Consider the following 16,254-nt stretch of genomic DNA (forward strand, 5'->3'; position numbering starts at 1 on the left):
GTCCACTTACATACTGCATAAATTATTAAATTCACAATATCAAGCAAAATAATTTAAAGTAATTAACAAATGAGATTAAATAAATAAATAAATAAAAAAATTAATTAATTAAGCGATGACGCTAAGAAATGCGTCGAAATGACCAATGAGAACTCAGCACCCTCACCGGTGGTGAAATACCGCGCTGCTTTAAATTGATGATCCGCAGTGGCAACCCCAAACGGGAGCAGCCGAAAGAAGAAGATGATATTGCCTAGTATTAGTTCATGCCAGTAGATGGTGCCGTTTGTTTCATGAATAATTCCAATAGGCTTTGTTTCTCTTGATCAGTGGTGTCCGCACTTTTTCGGCTTGCGAGCTACTTTTAAAATGACCAGGTCGAAATTATCTACCTACATTAAAAATGATATAGAGGTCTAGGTTTATAACTAGTTTTAATTTCACAAAGACGTTTATCGTGTGGTGATTGGTTATGTGGAGAAAGAAAAAGAAAGGATAAAAACTGGAGGTTTAGTATGTCAGATAGAGACAGCACGCATGCAATAAAGAAAGCCTGCTCATAAGAACATCCATTGAATTCTGCGTTTGTGTGTCCAACCACCACATCACGAACCCAACATTTACACTATATTTCAGTTAAACCTGTGCGATACCCATTCACATATCCTTTTTTTTGGAGCCTCGTCACACTTGCCATAAGTTATCTACACTGAACGTAGACCTGAGGACCCCATACTGCAAGGGAGCAGCACAACAGTCACGCCACCGTGCTCCCCGCCACCCATGTTTAATACACGCTTTAATGCAGTTCATCGTAAAACAGATATCAAGTATTTATCTTAGTGTTCTGAATGTTCATAGAGCAGGAATTTCATGAAGTCAATGTGCGGTGATCGCTGCCGGCGCCTCTCAGTGCAAGTCAGTTGAAGAAGCGCGTAGAGATTAACAACTGGGTCGGGGAACACTTAATATAAAGATTTAATGTGCTACATTAATTTATGACGGGGTTTGAGAAAATCTAGTAAACGAAACATTCATTTTAAGATGAAGTTTAGTTTGCGACATTCTACTGACAAAATAAACTACGAGAATAAAGTGGAAATGTTGACTTTAATCTCGACATTAATGGCGAGAATAAAGTGGAAATGTCGAGAATAAAGTCAACATGTCGACTTTAATCTCAACATTTAGATCTTTTTTTCTTCACTGCGTCCGTATTTTTTTTTTTTTTCCACCGTGGCCCTAATACACTTCCGTACCTACAAGTACCAAACATTAAAGATTTTTTTTTCTACATATAAGGAAGTTTTTAAAAGCACAAAAAACTAGCTTCATATGCAATGAACTCTTCCCTGGTGCTTAGTCAAGGGATGGTGCTACGAGGAGCCACACAGCCCAGTAAAGATCCATAAAAGAGACACTATGCCTTCCGTGATCCATGGCTTCAAGTATTCATTGTGATGTGAGATGTAAGATGTGAGAGCGCACTAACACCGTGGCCATTACTAAAATAATAAGATTACAGGGAAACACGTAAATGTGATGTATATAAAAGTTTGAAATAAACCTCATTTTAACCATCTTTTATTTTGACCCCCTTTATCAATTATGAGGGAAATCCGAGAGTCATCAGGCACTAGGCGTGGACGTGTAGTGCACTGGACTGAGCTGCTGGTCAATAGCATGGCACACCAAAGCGCATGGCCTAACTAACGGGAGTTATTTAATCGTATTTCATCTCTTCCATATACAATTTCGGGTAGCTGCTTACATGATAAGAACCGTGATTTAGTATTTACAAATGCATTGGGCGACAAAGTACACCCTTTCTTTTTCAAATTTTGTTCGTTTGGTGTGTTTTTTTTTTCGACCTCTGGTTCAATTTTCCCGCAGTCTAATTCGTACACGCCAATTTCACCAAAACATACCAAATGTACCAAAACATCCGAACCCTTCAGAAAGGGCGTTCTCGCTGCGGTACTATGTCATTTCTGGAGAGGTTCTAATGAGGTGAACGTGATCCGACATTGGACTGATCTAAAAACAAAAAAAAACAATGCATTCTGGGAGAAACTGCCCGTGCTGAGACAGTCATTATAAGCGTCTGTTGTCTGAGGGTAAACATTGAACATTAAAAAAACAATAAGATTAATACACACAAAGGTACACACGTCTTACAATTACCATAGAACAACTCGCATAACTGTCAGTCTATCAGAAAAATAGAACCTGATACATAGCCCTCGCCCACACGATCAAAAAAAAAAAGTAAATCGGTGGCGAGAAGCGGACAGCAGTGCCCTGTGAAACCGACGACCAAACCCTGAAAGTGATGTGCGCAGGTGCGGGCGCTGTATGGAATCTAAGGCACAGTAACTTTGAGACCTGTAGTAAATGTTAATCAGACTTTCCTAAAAAAACACCATAGAGGAGTTACAACATTATACTTTACTGATTTGAGGTAACTTGAATATGGGTTCCGTTGATAAGGTGGCTACTGGAGAGCAAATGCGCAACATCACACAGTTAAATGAAACTCACTGGACACGTCTGTGTTAAACTGAGCACCTCAGTGTGTGCCCTTAGCAGAGGTTGCCTTCTTTTGAGCATCTATTTTAAACTTGCCCTTTTCGTACTATGCGCAGTAGCACCTAGCTAAAATTTACTTGTTTTCCGTTTGTTCGGTAACAGGCGTTTTGTTCACACGCTTGTGCTTAGTATATTAACAGAAAATACCGGAAAATGCGGCGGTGCGTAAACACAGCTGTTTTCGACTCGTAATGGCATTTTTTCCCCCCGGGAAAATTGTTTCTGCCGAATGAAAGACGCCCTCGATACGCCCGCGGGGTATTTATTGGTATGCCTAGTTCAGTTCGAAAGTTTGCAATGTGAAACGCTACCGAATAAACTGGAAATTTAAACAAAGTAAGGCGCTCTTCCTTGATTCGGAACAAAGCAAGCGGACTAAGAATGTGAAAATAAACGTAACGGTTCTGTAATTACACTTTACTGAGTTGTGTAGTTCATCGCAGACCTCTTGCTTTACAATGAATCGAATGGCAATATTTGTACACGCAGTTGGTTCTTTGGGCTTTGAAAAGGGTCCAGCTATGTGGACAAAACAGAAATCTTTAATGTCTATAGGCTACCTAACAGGATGCGCAACCTTGATGTTAAATGCAGCAAGAGTCCCTTTAAAATCACATTTCACACATCTGTTATCATATTCATGGTTATTTATGGATATGAATCAAAATAGATAAGGGTCGCTATAATGGAACCTTCATGTGAAAGTGTCTTTTGGGAACCAAAAATGGCGCCACTTTAAGTGCAGTAACGGTGTCAATGAGAATCCACTCCTGTTCTTGTAAATGACATGAAAGCGAAGTGTTGCTCCTTCCTTCCGATCTGGAAGTTGACGAAATCTTGAAAACACCTCACCCTTCGCACAGCTTATCAGTTAGCACTCGGGGTAAGAAAGGGAAAAAGAAGAAGAGATCTTATTGAGAGGAACCAGCAGCCCGGTAAGTAACAAACACCATTCTTAGAGGAGCGCGCGCGACGTTATGATTTAAAGTACCGGTATGTATAATTAACTGTAGTTGTAATCGAATACAGTTGGAATATAACCCGACACACTGTGCATTACATATATAGCTAATCTAATCCATATTGCATTTTTTTTGCTTTGCAGAGAAACTTGTGTTAGTGCTGACTGTGCTGTATAAAACGAAATTGTCTGGATATTTTCTGGGTTAGCAGGATGACACATAACGCTTTTACCTTATGGATCCTCAGCCGTTGTTTCAAAGCCAGGCTTGTTTATTTTGTGACGTTTGCACATCCTGATGTCTACATAGGTTTTCCTCTAATATTTCTAAAGACATTCCCATTACAAATTCACTGTAAGAGAGTGTGAGCCATGGTGTGTTTGTGAATAGACTCTACGATGGACTGGTGGCCTTTCTAGGACTGTTTCCTGCCTTTTGTTTATTGTTGTCGGGGCAGGCTCCAGTACCTGCCATCTTGGACTGGATTAACTAGGTTTTATCATGTTTAGTTATCTAAATCAGACTGAGTATTGGTCCTATGTAGGTGTTGGTCCTCTAAGGTCACAGTAATTATGGGCTTCATTCAAACCAAAAGCTTAATTAGATGCCAGTCACTGATGCTTATGCAGCAAGCCTCTTTGTCTTAGTTTTTACACCCATCAGTAGCCTAAACAGTTTTATTCACCATTTTTATTTGCTTCTTGTTTTTTAACTTCCTCCAGTTAACACCGAGACACAAAAAAAGAGGACAACCAAAAGCTCATCAGCTACATTGTTTAAATCTGCAATTGTATTCACATCATAAACTGTTTTATTAAAACATCTGGAAATACTAGAAAAGTAAAAGATCAAAAAATACTTTTTAGCTTTAGTCCACAGAACAGAGTCATGTTCTCCAAAAAGTAAAATCTATTGTATTAGAATAGATAGGAATGGGAGAACCAACTAACCATATGCGTGTTTTAAGTCAGAAAACACATGGAACAAAAATCTGCACCCAATGCAGTCATCCAGCACCCAGCTTAAAGTGTCTGGCTTTAGAACTTTATAAAATCTTCTACAATATCAGTGAGAAGGTCTTTCTTTCATATCAGAACTTTTTCAAATAATCCTTATCCAAGATACTTGGCCTGAAAAGCTTTACAGCACACGGATTGCATTACTGCTAAGACACAGACTCAGTGCGTTTGGCGGTAAAGTAGATGACATCCAAAAGCACCAATTTTAAAAATTTAGAGAATGGTATTTGGAGGAATAGACAGATGAAGAATGAACCAAATAAAGAAATTAAATTTAAATTTTAAAAAAGAAATAAATAAACAAAACAAACAAACAAAACAAAAAATCTAACATGAAAGCACTGATCCATCCAGCCTTGTATGGACAGTTCACTATGGGCCCCTTAGCACCAACTGAGCATCGTTTAAATGCCACAACCTACCTGAGTCTTGTTGTTGACCATGTCCATCCCTTTATGACTGCAGTGTATCCATCTTCTGATGGCTACTTCCAGCAGGATAACATGCCATGTCACAAAGCTCAGATCATCTCAAACTGGTTTCTTGAACATGACAATGAGCTCACTGTACTGAAATGGCCTCCACAGTCACCAGATCTCAATCCAGTAGAGCACCTTTGGGATGTGATGGAATGGGAGATTCACTGCATGGATGTGCAGTTGACAAATCTTCAGCAACTGGGCAATGCTCTCATGTCAGTATGGACCAAAATCCCTGAGGAATGTCTCCAGCACTTTGTTGAATTTAAGCCATGAAGAATTACAGCATGGCATGGCAAAAGGGGCAAGGTGTACCTAATAAAGTGGCTGGTGAGTGTATGTCAGTAACAGAATCTTATAACGGTTCTGATATTTAACTGGCACCCAATGATGTGTTTGCATACACACTAACCAGGATAAGGTGGAAACCAGTTTCTCTTATAAACCTCAGCTTACATGTATGCTTCTGGAGTTTTCCTTTGGAATAATGCTTCAATGTCATTAAACTGTGCAAAAAAAGAGTTAAGCGGCATCAGCAAAAATGAGTATGAAGCCTGTGATAATTTTCTTGTGCTATATAAATATGTTTACTTCTTCATGGGCGGTGAAGTAAATAACATCTTTCCCTTTTCTACATCCTCAACCTGAGCCACCAATGAACCAATATGAGTCAGCTGCTGCACCACCAAATCACACTGTTTCAACATGTCTATAGCAAGCGGCTGGATGAAACCTAAAGTGACACTTTATTTATAGGCTTCTCTTTTCTGCTTGGCTGTGTGACTGAGCCCTGCATAGGATCGCCATTCTGGTATGTGTGCCTTTTGCCTTACAACCTAGTGCTGCTCGGATAATAATAATAATAATGCAGGTGTTTTAACTTCAGTAAAATAAGTAATGCATTAGACTACTCTCTACTTTAAAAAGTAATCTGACTACATAACGCATAACACACATGATACCCCCAACACAGCTCCTGAGATTGTGCTGCTGAGCTTAGCATTGTACTTTCAGCTGATCAACATAAATTTAGTGATTTCTGAAATACTGAGACAGAATTCCTTTAGTTAGGAGGAGGAATAATGTGATCACCTGAGCATTTGCTTCCGGAAATTTATCTTGTGGACACTTTTACCCGTGTCTGCTGAAAGCGTTTGCAAAGCTAACACGTGTTGGTGAAGAGTGTGCAACAGACATGAGCAGACTGCCTACATATTATATAGTACTGTGTACAGAGTACAAGGAAATTTTTACTTGCATGTCTCCTAAAAATAGTTGATAATAATACAAACCAACAAATAAATGTTTATATACCTCTATTATTAAGTAAACAGTCGCTATTGAGAGTGAATTCGTAAGCAACATGACAGCATTCGATGGGTTCAGACAGATTTTAATGTAATTTACTGTACTGTCTATGTGGAATAATTCTGGTTTAACATGTTAGAAAGAGGAATGAACATTTACAGTAACACTGTTCTTTATTTTGTGTTTTAACAGAAATGTCTCTGGATGGAAAGATTGCTCTCATAACTGGAGCTGTTAAAGGAATAGGAAGAGCCTTTTCAGAAATACTTCTGAAAAATGGTGCTAAGGTAATGGGCTGAAAATCAGCGTCCCTGTTGGCCGTTGGTGTGCCATTTAGTAAGACTGTCTCTTGTTGTGTAGAGCTGCGGGCTGCAACTAGAGCCTTCTTTGGGTTTTCGCTTTACAAACTGAGAGGTAGGCCTATAAGCATGCAGTTTGGTTTGCTGTTTAATTAAATAGCAACTAGTCTCTTTTAGGCTTCCAGTTTCTAGGGATCATGGACCTTCTGACTCATTAAAACGTCAGGAATTAATGTGATTTACAGATTATCTGGACCTTTGTGTACTAAAATTATCTCTCTGGTTTTGAACCCCTTCTTTTGTACTTGTGACTTCAAACTTTGCTTAATGTTCTGGTTTTGACATATTGATTTTCTTTGGTTCTCACTCTAGCTTTGTTAAATGACTTCATCTCATCAGCTGGTCACTTTCCTTTTGTCATCTATTTTTGCCTAACAACAATAATGGTGTTAACTGAGTTGAAACTGTTTTTTTTTATAAAATTTTATTGGATAACCATATTTACATTAAATTTATAGCGCTACAATAATAATTATTAAAGCGCGATAGACATATGCGCCCCAACAAAACCGCGACCGACAAATGAGCGCCGACAAAACCGCTAACTGTTTTTTGACAAATGAACGCCGACAAAATCGCGAGAGAGGCCAAGAGAGTGGGACGCCCTTGAAGGCAATTCTTCCTACATATGCTGGGGTGATCTTAAGGACTATCTGCGTGCCGTGCTGATGGCATGCCGCGTCTCATAATATTGACTTCTAAAATAAACATTATTATATATGCTTTAAACTATTAATTCATATTTAATGAAACTTTCGCGGTTTTGTCGGCGCGATTTTGACGGCGCGTTTTAATCGGCGCTATTTTGTCGCCGTCCATATGTCTATCACGCAAATGTCGGGTCACAATTATGAATAATATCTTGAATAAGATTAGGGGGCCTGCAGATCCTGCTCATTTACTTGCTCTCTGTCTGTCTACATGCTGTCTTGTTAGAAGTCATCGAGGTAACTGGCCCCTGGACTTTCTCTCCAAAAAGCCACCTGCCTGTGCACAACTGAAGAACCAAGACCTCAACCACAGGCTTGAACCTCACCCATAATCCTGTTGTAGCTCAGATTCTTATTTGTTGATGTGAATTTAGTATCTCCACAGCTGTTTGTTTCAAGACGTTAATGCAGGTTAGCTCAAGCACTGTTATGAAGTGTGTGTGTGTGTTGTGCTGTTAGCATTATGAGGTCTAAAACCTATACTCCAGACAGCATGTGCCTCCTACCAAATGCGGCTCTCTTTATGAAGCTTTTCTTTGCTATTATTTATATTATGCTGCTGACATTACCCCTAATGTGTTTTATAAATGACTGTTATTTCATTTAATCAGGGACAGTTAATACCTTACAATACACTGGACCTTTGGGTGCCCATTTTTGCATTGTTTGTGTCTTTGGAGTCAACTTTGATATCATTCAGTATAATCTTGTAAATTCTTGAAATTTGGAATGTAGGTTACCCTTGATCCATAGGTGCTCACTAAGAAACGTTTTTAAAAATTTCATGGTCCAAGCATGAAATTTCTTGCACTTTTTTAGACCCGTTTGTACGTCTGTCCGGCTTTTCACGAGATATCTACTTAACGGATGTAGATTGTGTTTTTTTCTATAATTTGCTTGAACATTCTGTTGATTTTGCGACTTTCTCATTGTGCTAAGTATCACAGTTCGCTTGCGGTGCCAATTTATTAGTTTGAATCCGAGAGAGACTCATTGGGCTGTGGGGAGGTGGGCGGGGACCTCCTCACTCACGCGTTTGCCTTGGGGTGTAAACTTAACTTCGCATAGTTAACGAACGAGAGAACTACTGAATGCATTAAGATCTTTTTTTTTTCTATAATTTGCTTGACCATTCCGGTTGATTTTGCGACTTCTCAAATTTTGCTAAGAATCATAGCCATGGGGAATGGCTAGTCTTTATATATAAAATTGTAAGGGGTTTCTGTCTGTCACTCTAAAACTCAACACACCCCTGGCCTTTGAAAGTTGATCTTGGCCTTATCTGACAGATTATGGCATGACTCAGGCAATACCACCCATGAATTTGACGTGTAGCTCATGGATGCCCCGACATTTGGCTTAGAGTTCTTCTCACGGTCAATGAAGATGCATTGGAGTGAATCCCATGACAGGAAATGCAGAGCAGCACATGCACGCATGACATATTGGGCCTGAAAACTACGAGGATGCCACACGTGTAGCACACACACAGAACAAATCCAAATACATGCAAACAACTTTGTGGAACACACACCAAGAGCCGCTTCGGGAAACGCACAGCGATGCGCCTTAAGTTTAAGATGAAATACACCTGTGAATGTCGCAAACAGTGAAGCACATTCCACACACCAGTGATATGTGCGACGACTATGGGACACCAGATACATGAAAGAAATACTGACAGCTGCCTATACGAACTCCACTCGCTAAAAATGTCATACACCTTGTTTGATTGCGAGACACAGCACGATCCTTGTCACGATACGACAGCGGGGCACTGCTACATATACCAAACTGAAAGCACAGCCATAACTTACACAGGAAGTGCAAGATAATACACAGTATCACATTCACAGTATGAACAGCTCCATATGTTTCACATCCAAGACATACACGTGCAATCAAATCAGTTAAGGATGAAAAAAAATGAAACTCCACACACCGACACGTGACAGCTTCACTAAATTAGCATCTGCAAAACTGTTCAGATGATGAGCTTAAGCAAGTACTTTTCTCCTCATTTCCTTGCAGAAGTGCCTGATTTCCTTAACACAAACAGTCCCTTCACCCAACCCTTTTACAAGTACAAGGCACATTGAGGAAGAAGTAAAACTACAGACACAGACACACGATATCCAGCTTTCAGCAATTACAACTTTCACCCTCACTGCATAGCAGAACAGCTAGCTTCTCGATCGAAAGTTAAAGTGTCACTGCGCTCGACTCTCCAAGGATGGAAACACAAGTGCCTTCTTGTTCAAAATTCATAATCACGTTTAACATTCTTTTGGTAGACTTCACCCCTTTTCATTCAAGGACCGGAGGTCAGAGTGTTCCACTAGTCGAGAATAAAGAACAAAGATTGACATTTTGATAGTCGTTATCACAGAAAATGAGCACAATGACATTAATAAGAGGTTTTCTAGGGATTTAGAGGGGACATTTGGTGAATGGGATGAGTTCTCCCAGGTTTTAATCATCATATTTTATTTCTTTCAAATATCCACTAATCCACTTTTTAGCAAACAAATGTCTGTGCTAACTCAGGATATTCCTTACCTTTTTTTCAGGTGAGTCTTTTGGATATAAATACATCAGAAGGAAATGAACTTAAAACATTGTTTGATAGTGCCTATGGTGAAGGCAGGACATGCTTCATCCGATGTGATGTTTCATCTGAAACTGAACTAAATGGTAATGGAGATTTTCTTTTGTATTTTACAATTGCGCTCATTTTAAAGAACTAATTAATGATAGAAGATAGCAATGTGATGAAAGGATCGCTGGTGGCATGCAATACTGATGAAACAAGCTACCAAAAAACATTTCTTGATTGAGAAAATGAAATACTGTAACCTGTAAAATGAGTTGAAATTGAAGGGAACTATTTGTTTTGTTTCTATATGCAATATTTAAAATAAATGTTCCTTTTAAACGTTCTTTATATTTTCACTTACCACAGTTTTTGTAGTAAACACAATTGTGAAACAATTTATATGTAAAGTTCTCTAATTTGCGTAATTCTACAAGTGAGGCCTGTTCAGAACAAATGAGTCACTCAGCGAGTCAGAGAGTAACCTTGTGACCCTGTGGTTTCCAGTCCACACTTTGTCTGCTAGACGGATGGTCTGACGCATACTGCACAGTGGCTAACCGCCCAGCAGAACTTCAACAGGAGCACAATATGCTTACAGAAGGTTGAAAGAATGAAGAAGGTTGTAAACACCTTCTCATGATCCATCCATTTTAATACCCTGTTTGGCTCTGCTTGACCACACACCACACTCTCCCCTTTTTAAAGCAGCTGGTTTCCAGTATGAAGCCATCTGACTCCCCTCTTGATGTTGTCCCTCATTGACTTCTTAAGGAGGTCTTTTCTACCTTGGGTCCTTCTAGTCTTACTATTATTAATAGTAGTTTAACCTCTAGTGTGGTGCCTAAAAAATTTAAAAACATGCTGTTGTGCAACCTCTGCTGAAAAAAAAGGTCTAGACTACTCTGTTATGTCAAACTTTGGGCCTATTTCCAAGCTACCTTTTTTGTCCAAACTCTTGGAAAAAGTCATCTACACCCAACTGAAGTCCTTCCTGGACGAACATGCAATTCTGGAAGTGTTCCAGTCTGGGTTTAAAACTCACCACAGCACTGAGTCCACTTTGTTAAGGGTTTTTAATGATATTCTTTTAACAGTGGACTCTGGTGACTGTGTACTACTCATTCTTCTGCCTTTGACACGATAGACCATGAAGTCCTTATCTCCAGGCTGGAGCAGTGGGTGGGCATCACAGGTTCGGCTCTCCAGTGGTTTAGGTTCTATCTCTCAGATAGATGTTTTTGTGTCAGCATTGATGATTTTACTTCCACCCCTGTTGCCCTCTCCTCAGGGGATACCACATTGCTCCATCCTGGGACCACTTCTGTTCTCCTTGTACCTGCTGCCACTCGGTGCTATTTTCCGGAAACACAGTATTTCCTTTCATCTTTATGTGGACGACTATCAGGTTTATTTCCCTCTGAAGCACCCTGGTCCGTGTTCTGTCCAGCCCCTGCTTGATTGCCTTATTGACATCAGGAGTTGGATGGCATTAAACTTTCAAAATTTTAATGAGAACAAGACAGAAGTCATGCTATTTAGACCCAATGGCACCAGCAAGACCCCCTTCATCGACCTTTCCACTGTGGCTCAATATGAGAAATCCATGATCACAAATTTAGGTGTCAAAATGGATTCGACTTTAAAACTTGATAGCCATGTAAACGCAGTGGTAAAATCCTGCTTTTTCCAGTTGAGGTGACTTTCAAAAATCAAGCCTCTTGAGTCCAAATGCAACCTTGAAACAACAATACATGCTTTTATAACCTCTCGTCTAGACCATTGCATTGCGCTTCTTTATGGAATTAGCCAGGCCTCCATCGCTCGCCTACAGCTGGTACAAAATGTTGCTGCTCAATTTTTAACTGGTACAAGCAAGCATGAGCATGTTACCCCAATTTTGGCTTCCCTTCCCTGGCTTCCAGTTCGTTTTCGAATCCATTTTAAGATCCTTGTACAGTAATCCCTCTTCGATTGCCGGGGTTGCGTTCCAGAACCCCCCGCGATAGGTGAAAACCCGCGAAGTAGAAACCATATGTTTGTATGGTTATTTTTATATATTTTAAGCCATTATAAACTCTACCACACTGTTAACATTATTATAGCCCTCTAGACATGAAGTAACCTCCTTTAGTCAAAAGTTTAAACTGTGCTCCATGACAAGACAGAGATGGCAGTTCTTTCTCACAAGTAAAAGAATGCAAACATATCTTCTCTTCAAAGGAGCGCCGTCAGGAGCAGAGAATGTCAGAGAGAGAGAGAGCGAGCGAGCGCGAGAGAAAAGCAAACAATCAAAAAATCAATACGTGCTGTTGGGCTTTTAGATATGCGCACCGCGATAAAGCAGCCGCAACAGAAGGGAGCAATGTGAAGTTAGTCTTTCAGCATTTTTAGAATAGCGTCCGTTTCTGCTAGGCAAACAGCCTCTGTGCAAACAGCCCCTCTGCTCACACCCCCTCCGTCAGGCACAGAGAACGTCAGAGAGAGTGAGAGAGACCGAGAAAAGCAAACAATCAAGCACCGCTTGGGAAGCACATCGCATATCATTGAGGAGTTTCATTTAATACGTAATACATGCTCTGATTGGGTAGCTTCTAAGCCATCAGCCAATAGCGTCCCTTGTATGAAATCAACTGGGCAAACAAACTGAGGAAGCATATACCATAAATTAAAAGACCCATTGTCCGCAGAAATCCGTGAACCAGCGAAAAATCTGTGATATATATTTAGATATGCTTACATTTAAAATCCCTGATAGAGTGAAGCCGCGAAAGTCGAAGCGCGAAAGTGAGGGATCCCTGTATTTGTTTTTAAATCCTTTAATGGTCGTGCCCCATTTTATTTGTCAGAACTGCTGGCTTCTTATTGCAAGTCTCGATCTCTGAGGTCAACAGACCAGATGTTTTTACGTGTTCCTCAGACATGATGCAAACTCCGATGTGTTTGGGCTTTTTCAGCTGCAGTTCCAAAACTTGGGAACGATTTGCCGTTGCACGTTAGGCAGCCTCCTTCACTTGTCTTTAAATCCTATTTAAAATCCATTCTTTTACTCACTGGCCTTTTAACCCAATATGATATGTTGACTATCTGTGTACTTTTTATCATGAATTTCTTTAGCCCTTATCTTTTTATGTTTCAGTTTCTTTTACCCTTTGGTTATTATTTTTCTAATACTTTGGGTTTTAATGTACAGTACTTTGGTCGGCCTTAATGTTATTTTTAAAGTGCTTTATAAATAAATAAATAGAATTTGCTATTTGATTGATATCAATATAATTGGCGGATAAGCATATTTAGAAGATGGACTGATTGAATGTAAAAATTACTTTATACTTATTCCTTCTTGTTGACATTTCCAGACGCATTTCAGAAGACAATAGAGACATTTGGAAGGCTGGACATCATCTGCAATAATGCTGGCATACTGGATGAAAAGGACTGGGAAAAAATGGTTTCTGTCAATCTGGTACTGTGCTTCTTGACAATTTCTTCACTGATATCCAAAATCCTGTAGCAGATCATTCAGTATTTTTGGACATTGGTAAAATGCTGCTGTGGATTTGGACACTTTATATCTTAAAATAAATGTCAGTTTGTTTAAATAATAATGAAATCCCAAAGTCCTGCAGCAAAATGTAGACAATTTGGCTTTATCATTGATAAGACAGTGCACTTTACTGTGTTATGTTAGGCAAAAGATTAGCGAGGATGGCTGAAAGTTTCCTTTAAGTAAATAGTGCCAGTGTCTCCTAATGGGGACTCCTGTGTTATTCAGCAGACCCCTTCACACACATATGCACTTGACAAAGCATTCATTACTTTACTTACTTGGCTGACACCTTTATCCAAGGCAACTTCCAACATTTCTAATACAATCATTTACATCTCTTTTGGTCTTCCAATTGGAGCACAGGGAGGTCATGTGACTTGCTCAGGGTCACATGGTGTCAGTAGCGGCATTTGAACCCACAACCTCAAGGGCTGAAGTCCAAAACCTTAACCACTACACCACACTGCCTGCATGCATAAAAAATAATTTTTGCACATTTTCTCAGATATTTAACATGAAATATACCAATTTAACACTTTGTCCTCCGTAATCTACAACGCTATGCACTTGATGTTTAATCAAAGAGAAATGTAATAAATGAATAAAGAAATTTCCAGATAAAACAATTTGGCTCTTTCCATCAATGACTACAAGATGGACTTTGCTTGCATACTGTACAGTGGGTTCACAAAGCATTCAAATGCCTTCACTTTTTCACATCATGCTATGCTGCAGCCGTGTGCTCAAATAATTTAAATTAAAATTTTACCTTATCAAAAACAATGAATACCCTAGAATGACAAAAACAAGATTTTAGAATTTGTATTTAATTATTAATCATAAAAAATCTGGATGTGAGCATCAGTAGGCTTTGAGCCCTAGGAGCCATGTTACCCTAACTGTTTGATAACATTTCAGTAATTATTTACTGCTCTGATTCTGATCTTTCTGGTCATAAAATAGGTCATTATGACAGTAATTGATGAGAAGAATTCATAATTAATTGCAGAATTACGGTATTTAAGGGTTCCTCTAGAGTGTCTCTTTCTCTTGCACAATTTAGCTCAAAAATGAATCAGCACATTGCCATCTCATAACATGCTTAAGTTTCGAGTTTGGTACTTTTCCACCCAACAATTTTAGCTCTAGACCATCTTCAAGAAACTGTGATACACACATACACACACACACACACACATCATTGAGATATTGATGTTTTCGGTATCAGGGGACCCTAAAACGGAGACGAATCTAAAGCTTTTGATAGATTATGGTGGGAGAGGGGGCAAAGCAAAAAGTGAAATATTACATTATCACAAGTATTGGGTGGAGCTTGTTGGTGGACCGTCATTTTCAGGTTACTCCAGAGACGTTTGATTACATTCAAGTCCAGGCTCTGGCTGCTCAACTCAAGGACATTCCCAGAGTTGTCCCTAAGTCACTCCTGCGTCATCTCTGCTTTGTGTTTAGGGTCCTTGCACTGCTGGATGGAGGACCTTTGGCTCAGTCTGAGTCCCAGAGGACTCTAAAGTAGGTTTTCTTTAAGGATATCTCCTAACTTTGGTCTGATCAGCTTTCCCTCAACTTTGTCTACTCTTCCAATCCCTGCCAATGAATAACAACCCCATAGCGTGATGCTGCCACCACCATGCTTCACAGTTGGACAGGGACTGCATATGTGAGGTGTACTGCTTGGTTTCCAACAGACATAACACTAAGCTTGATTTTATCAGACCAGAGAATCTTCTCACAATTGTTTTGCAAACTCCAAGCAGGCTTTCCAGGCATGTTTTCTGAGGAGAGGCTTCTGTCTGGCCACTCTCTTATAAAATCCTTCTTTAATACCTACCCTAATATGGATTTTCTTCCATGATTGCTCAGTTTGGCCAGGTGGTCTGTTCTAGAAAAACTTGTGGTTCTTCCATTTAAGAATTATGGGGTCCACAGTGTGCTCTCTTGGACCTTCAATGCTGCAGGGATTTTTGTAGCCTTCCTCAGATCCGTGCCTTGACACAATCTCGTCTCTAAGCTCTGCAGGCAATTCCTTAGGCCTAGAAGATTTGGCTTTAGCTCTGACACACATTGGCAACTGTGTGACCTTCTATAGACAGTTGTGTGATTTTCCTTATCATATGCAATCAATTGAATTGACCACAGGTGGACTCCAAACAAGGAACATCAACACTGATAAAGAGAATGGGATCCACCTGAGCCAGATTTCAAGTGTCATAGTAAAGGGTCTGAATACTTGTGTTAATGTGAGATTTCAGGTTTTTTTTTTATTTTTAATCAGAAGTCCTGAAATTCTGATTTCACTTTGTCATTCTGGAGTATTGAGTGTTGCTTGATATTAGGAAAAATGAATTTAAATGATGTTAGCATCAGGCTTCAACATAGCAAAATGTGCAAAAAGTGAAGGAGTCTAAATACTTTCTGAATCCACCATTCAATATGCCACCTTAAGAATTCTCACTGCTTGGTAATGGATTACACTTGTGTGGGAAATTACTGGAGGACATGCTGTACATCAGGGGCTTCACACAGATTTGACCGAGTGCCATACTTGGGCCAGGCCCCTGCCATAACTGAGTGCACGCTCATTTACTCCTGGACACTGACATCCAATACCACACTCTTTCAATTGTGGTATTAATGTGGTATTTCACACACATTAAGTCAACTCAG

The 16,254-nt window shown here is 39.6% G+C and overlaps 1 protein-coding gene across 2 annotated transcripts in view; it reads left to right on the forward strand.

Annotated features, from left to right (window-relative positions):
* The first annotated feature begins 3,472 nt into the window (after positions 1 to 3,472).
* The window catches only part of LOC120543079 (15-hydroxyprostaglandin dehydrogenase [NAD(+)]-like), a 33,396-nt gene continuing 20,614 nt past the window's right edge, over positions 3,473 to 16,254 (forward strand). The window contains exons 1-4 of one of the 2 annotated variants that reach the window (XM_039775929.1): positions 3,473 to 3,524; positions 6,550 to 6,644; positions 9,997 to 10,120; positions 13,379 to 13,485. In XM_039775929.1, coding sequence (XP_039631863.1) covers positions 6,552 to 6,644; positions 9,997 to 10,120; positions 13,379 to 13,485 — 324 coding nt within the window. In that variant the 5' untranslated portion in view covers positions 3,473 to 3,524; positions 6,550 to 6,551. Of the gene's footprint in view, positions 3,525 to 5,794; positions 5,861 to 6,549; positions 6,645 to 9,996; positions 10,121 to 13,378; positions 13,486 to 16,254 lie in introns of those variants that run through there. The other variant, XM_039775930.1, reaches the window with a different exon arrangement.

The sequence above is a fragment of the Polypterus senegalus genome, chromosome 13 (genome assembly GCF_016835505.1).
Source record: "Polypterus senegalus isolate Bchr_013 chromosome 13, ASM1683550v1, whole genome shotgun sequence".
NCBI lineage: Eukaryota > Metazoa > Chordata > Cladistia > Polypteriformes > Polypteridae > Polypterus > Polypterus senegalus.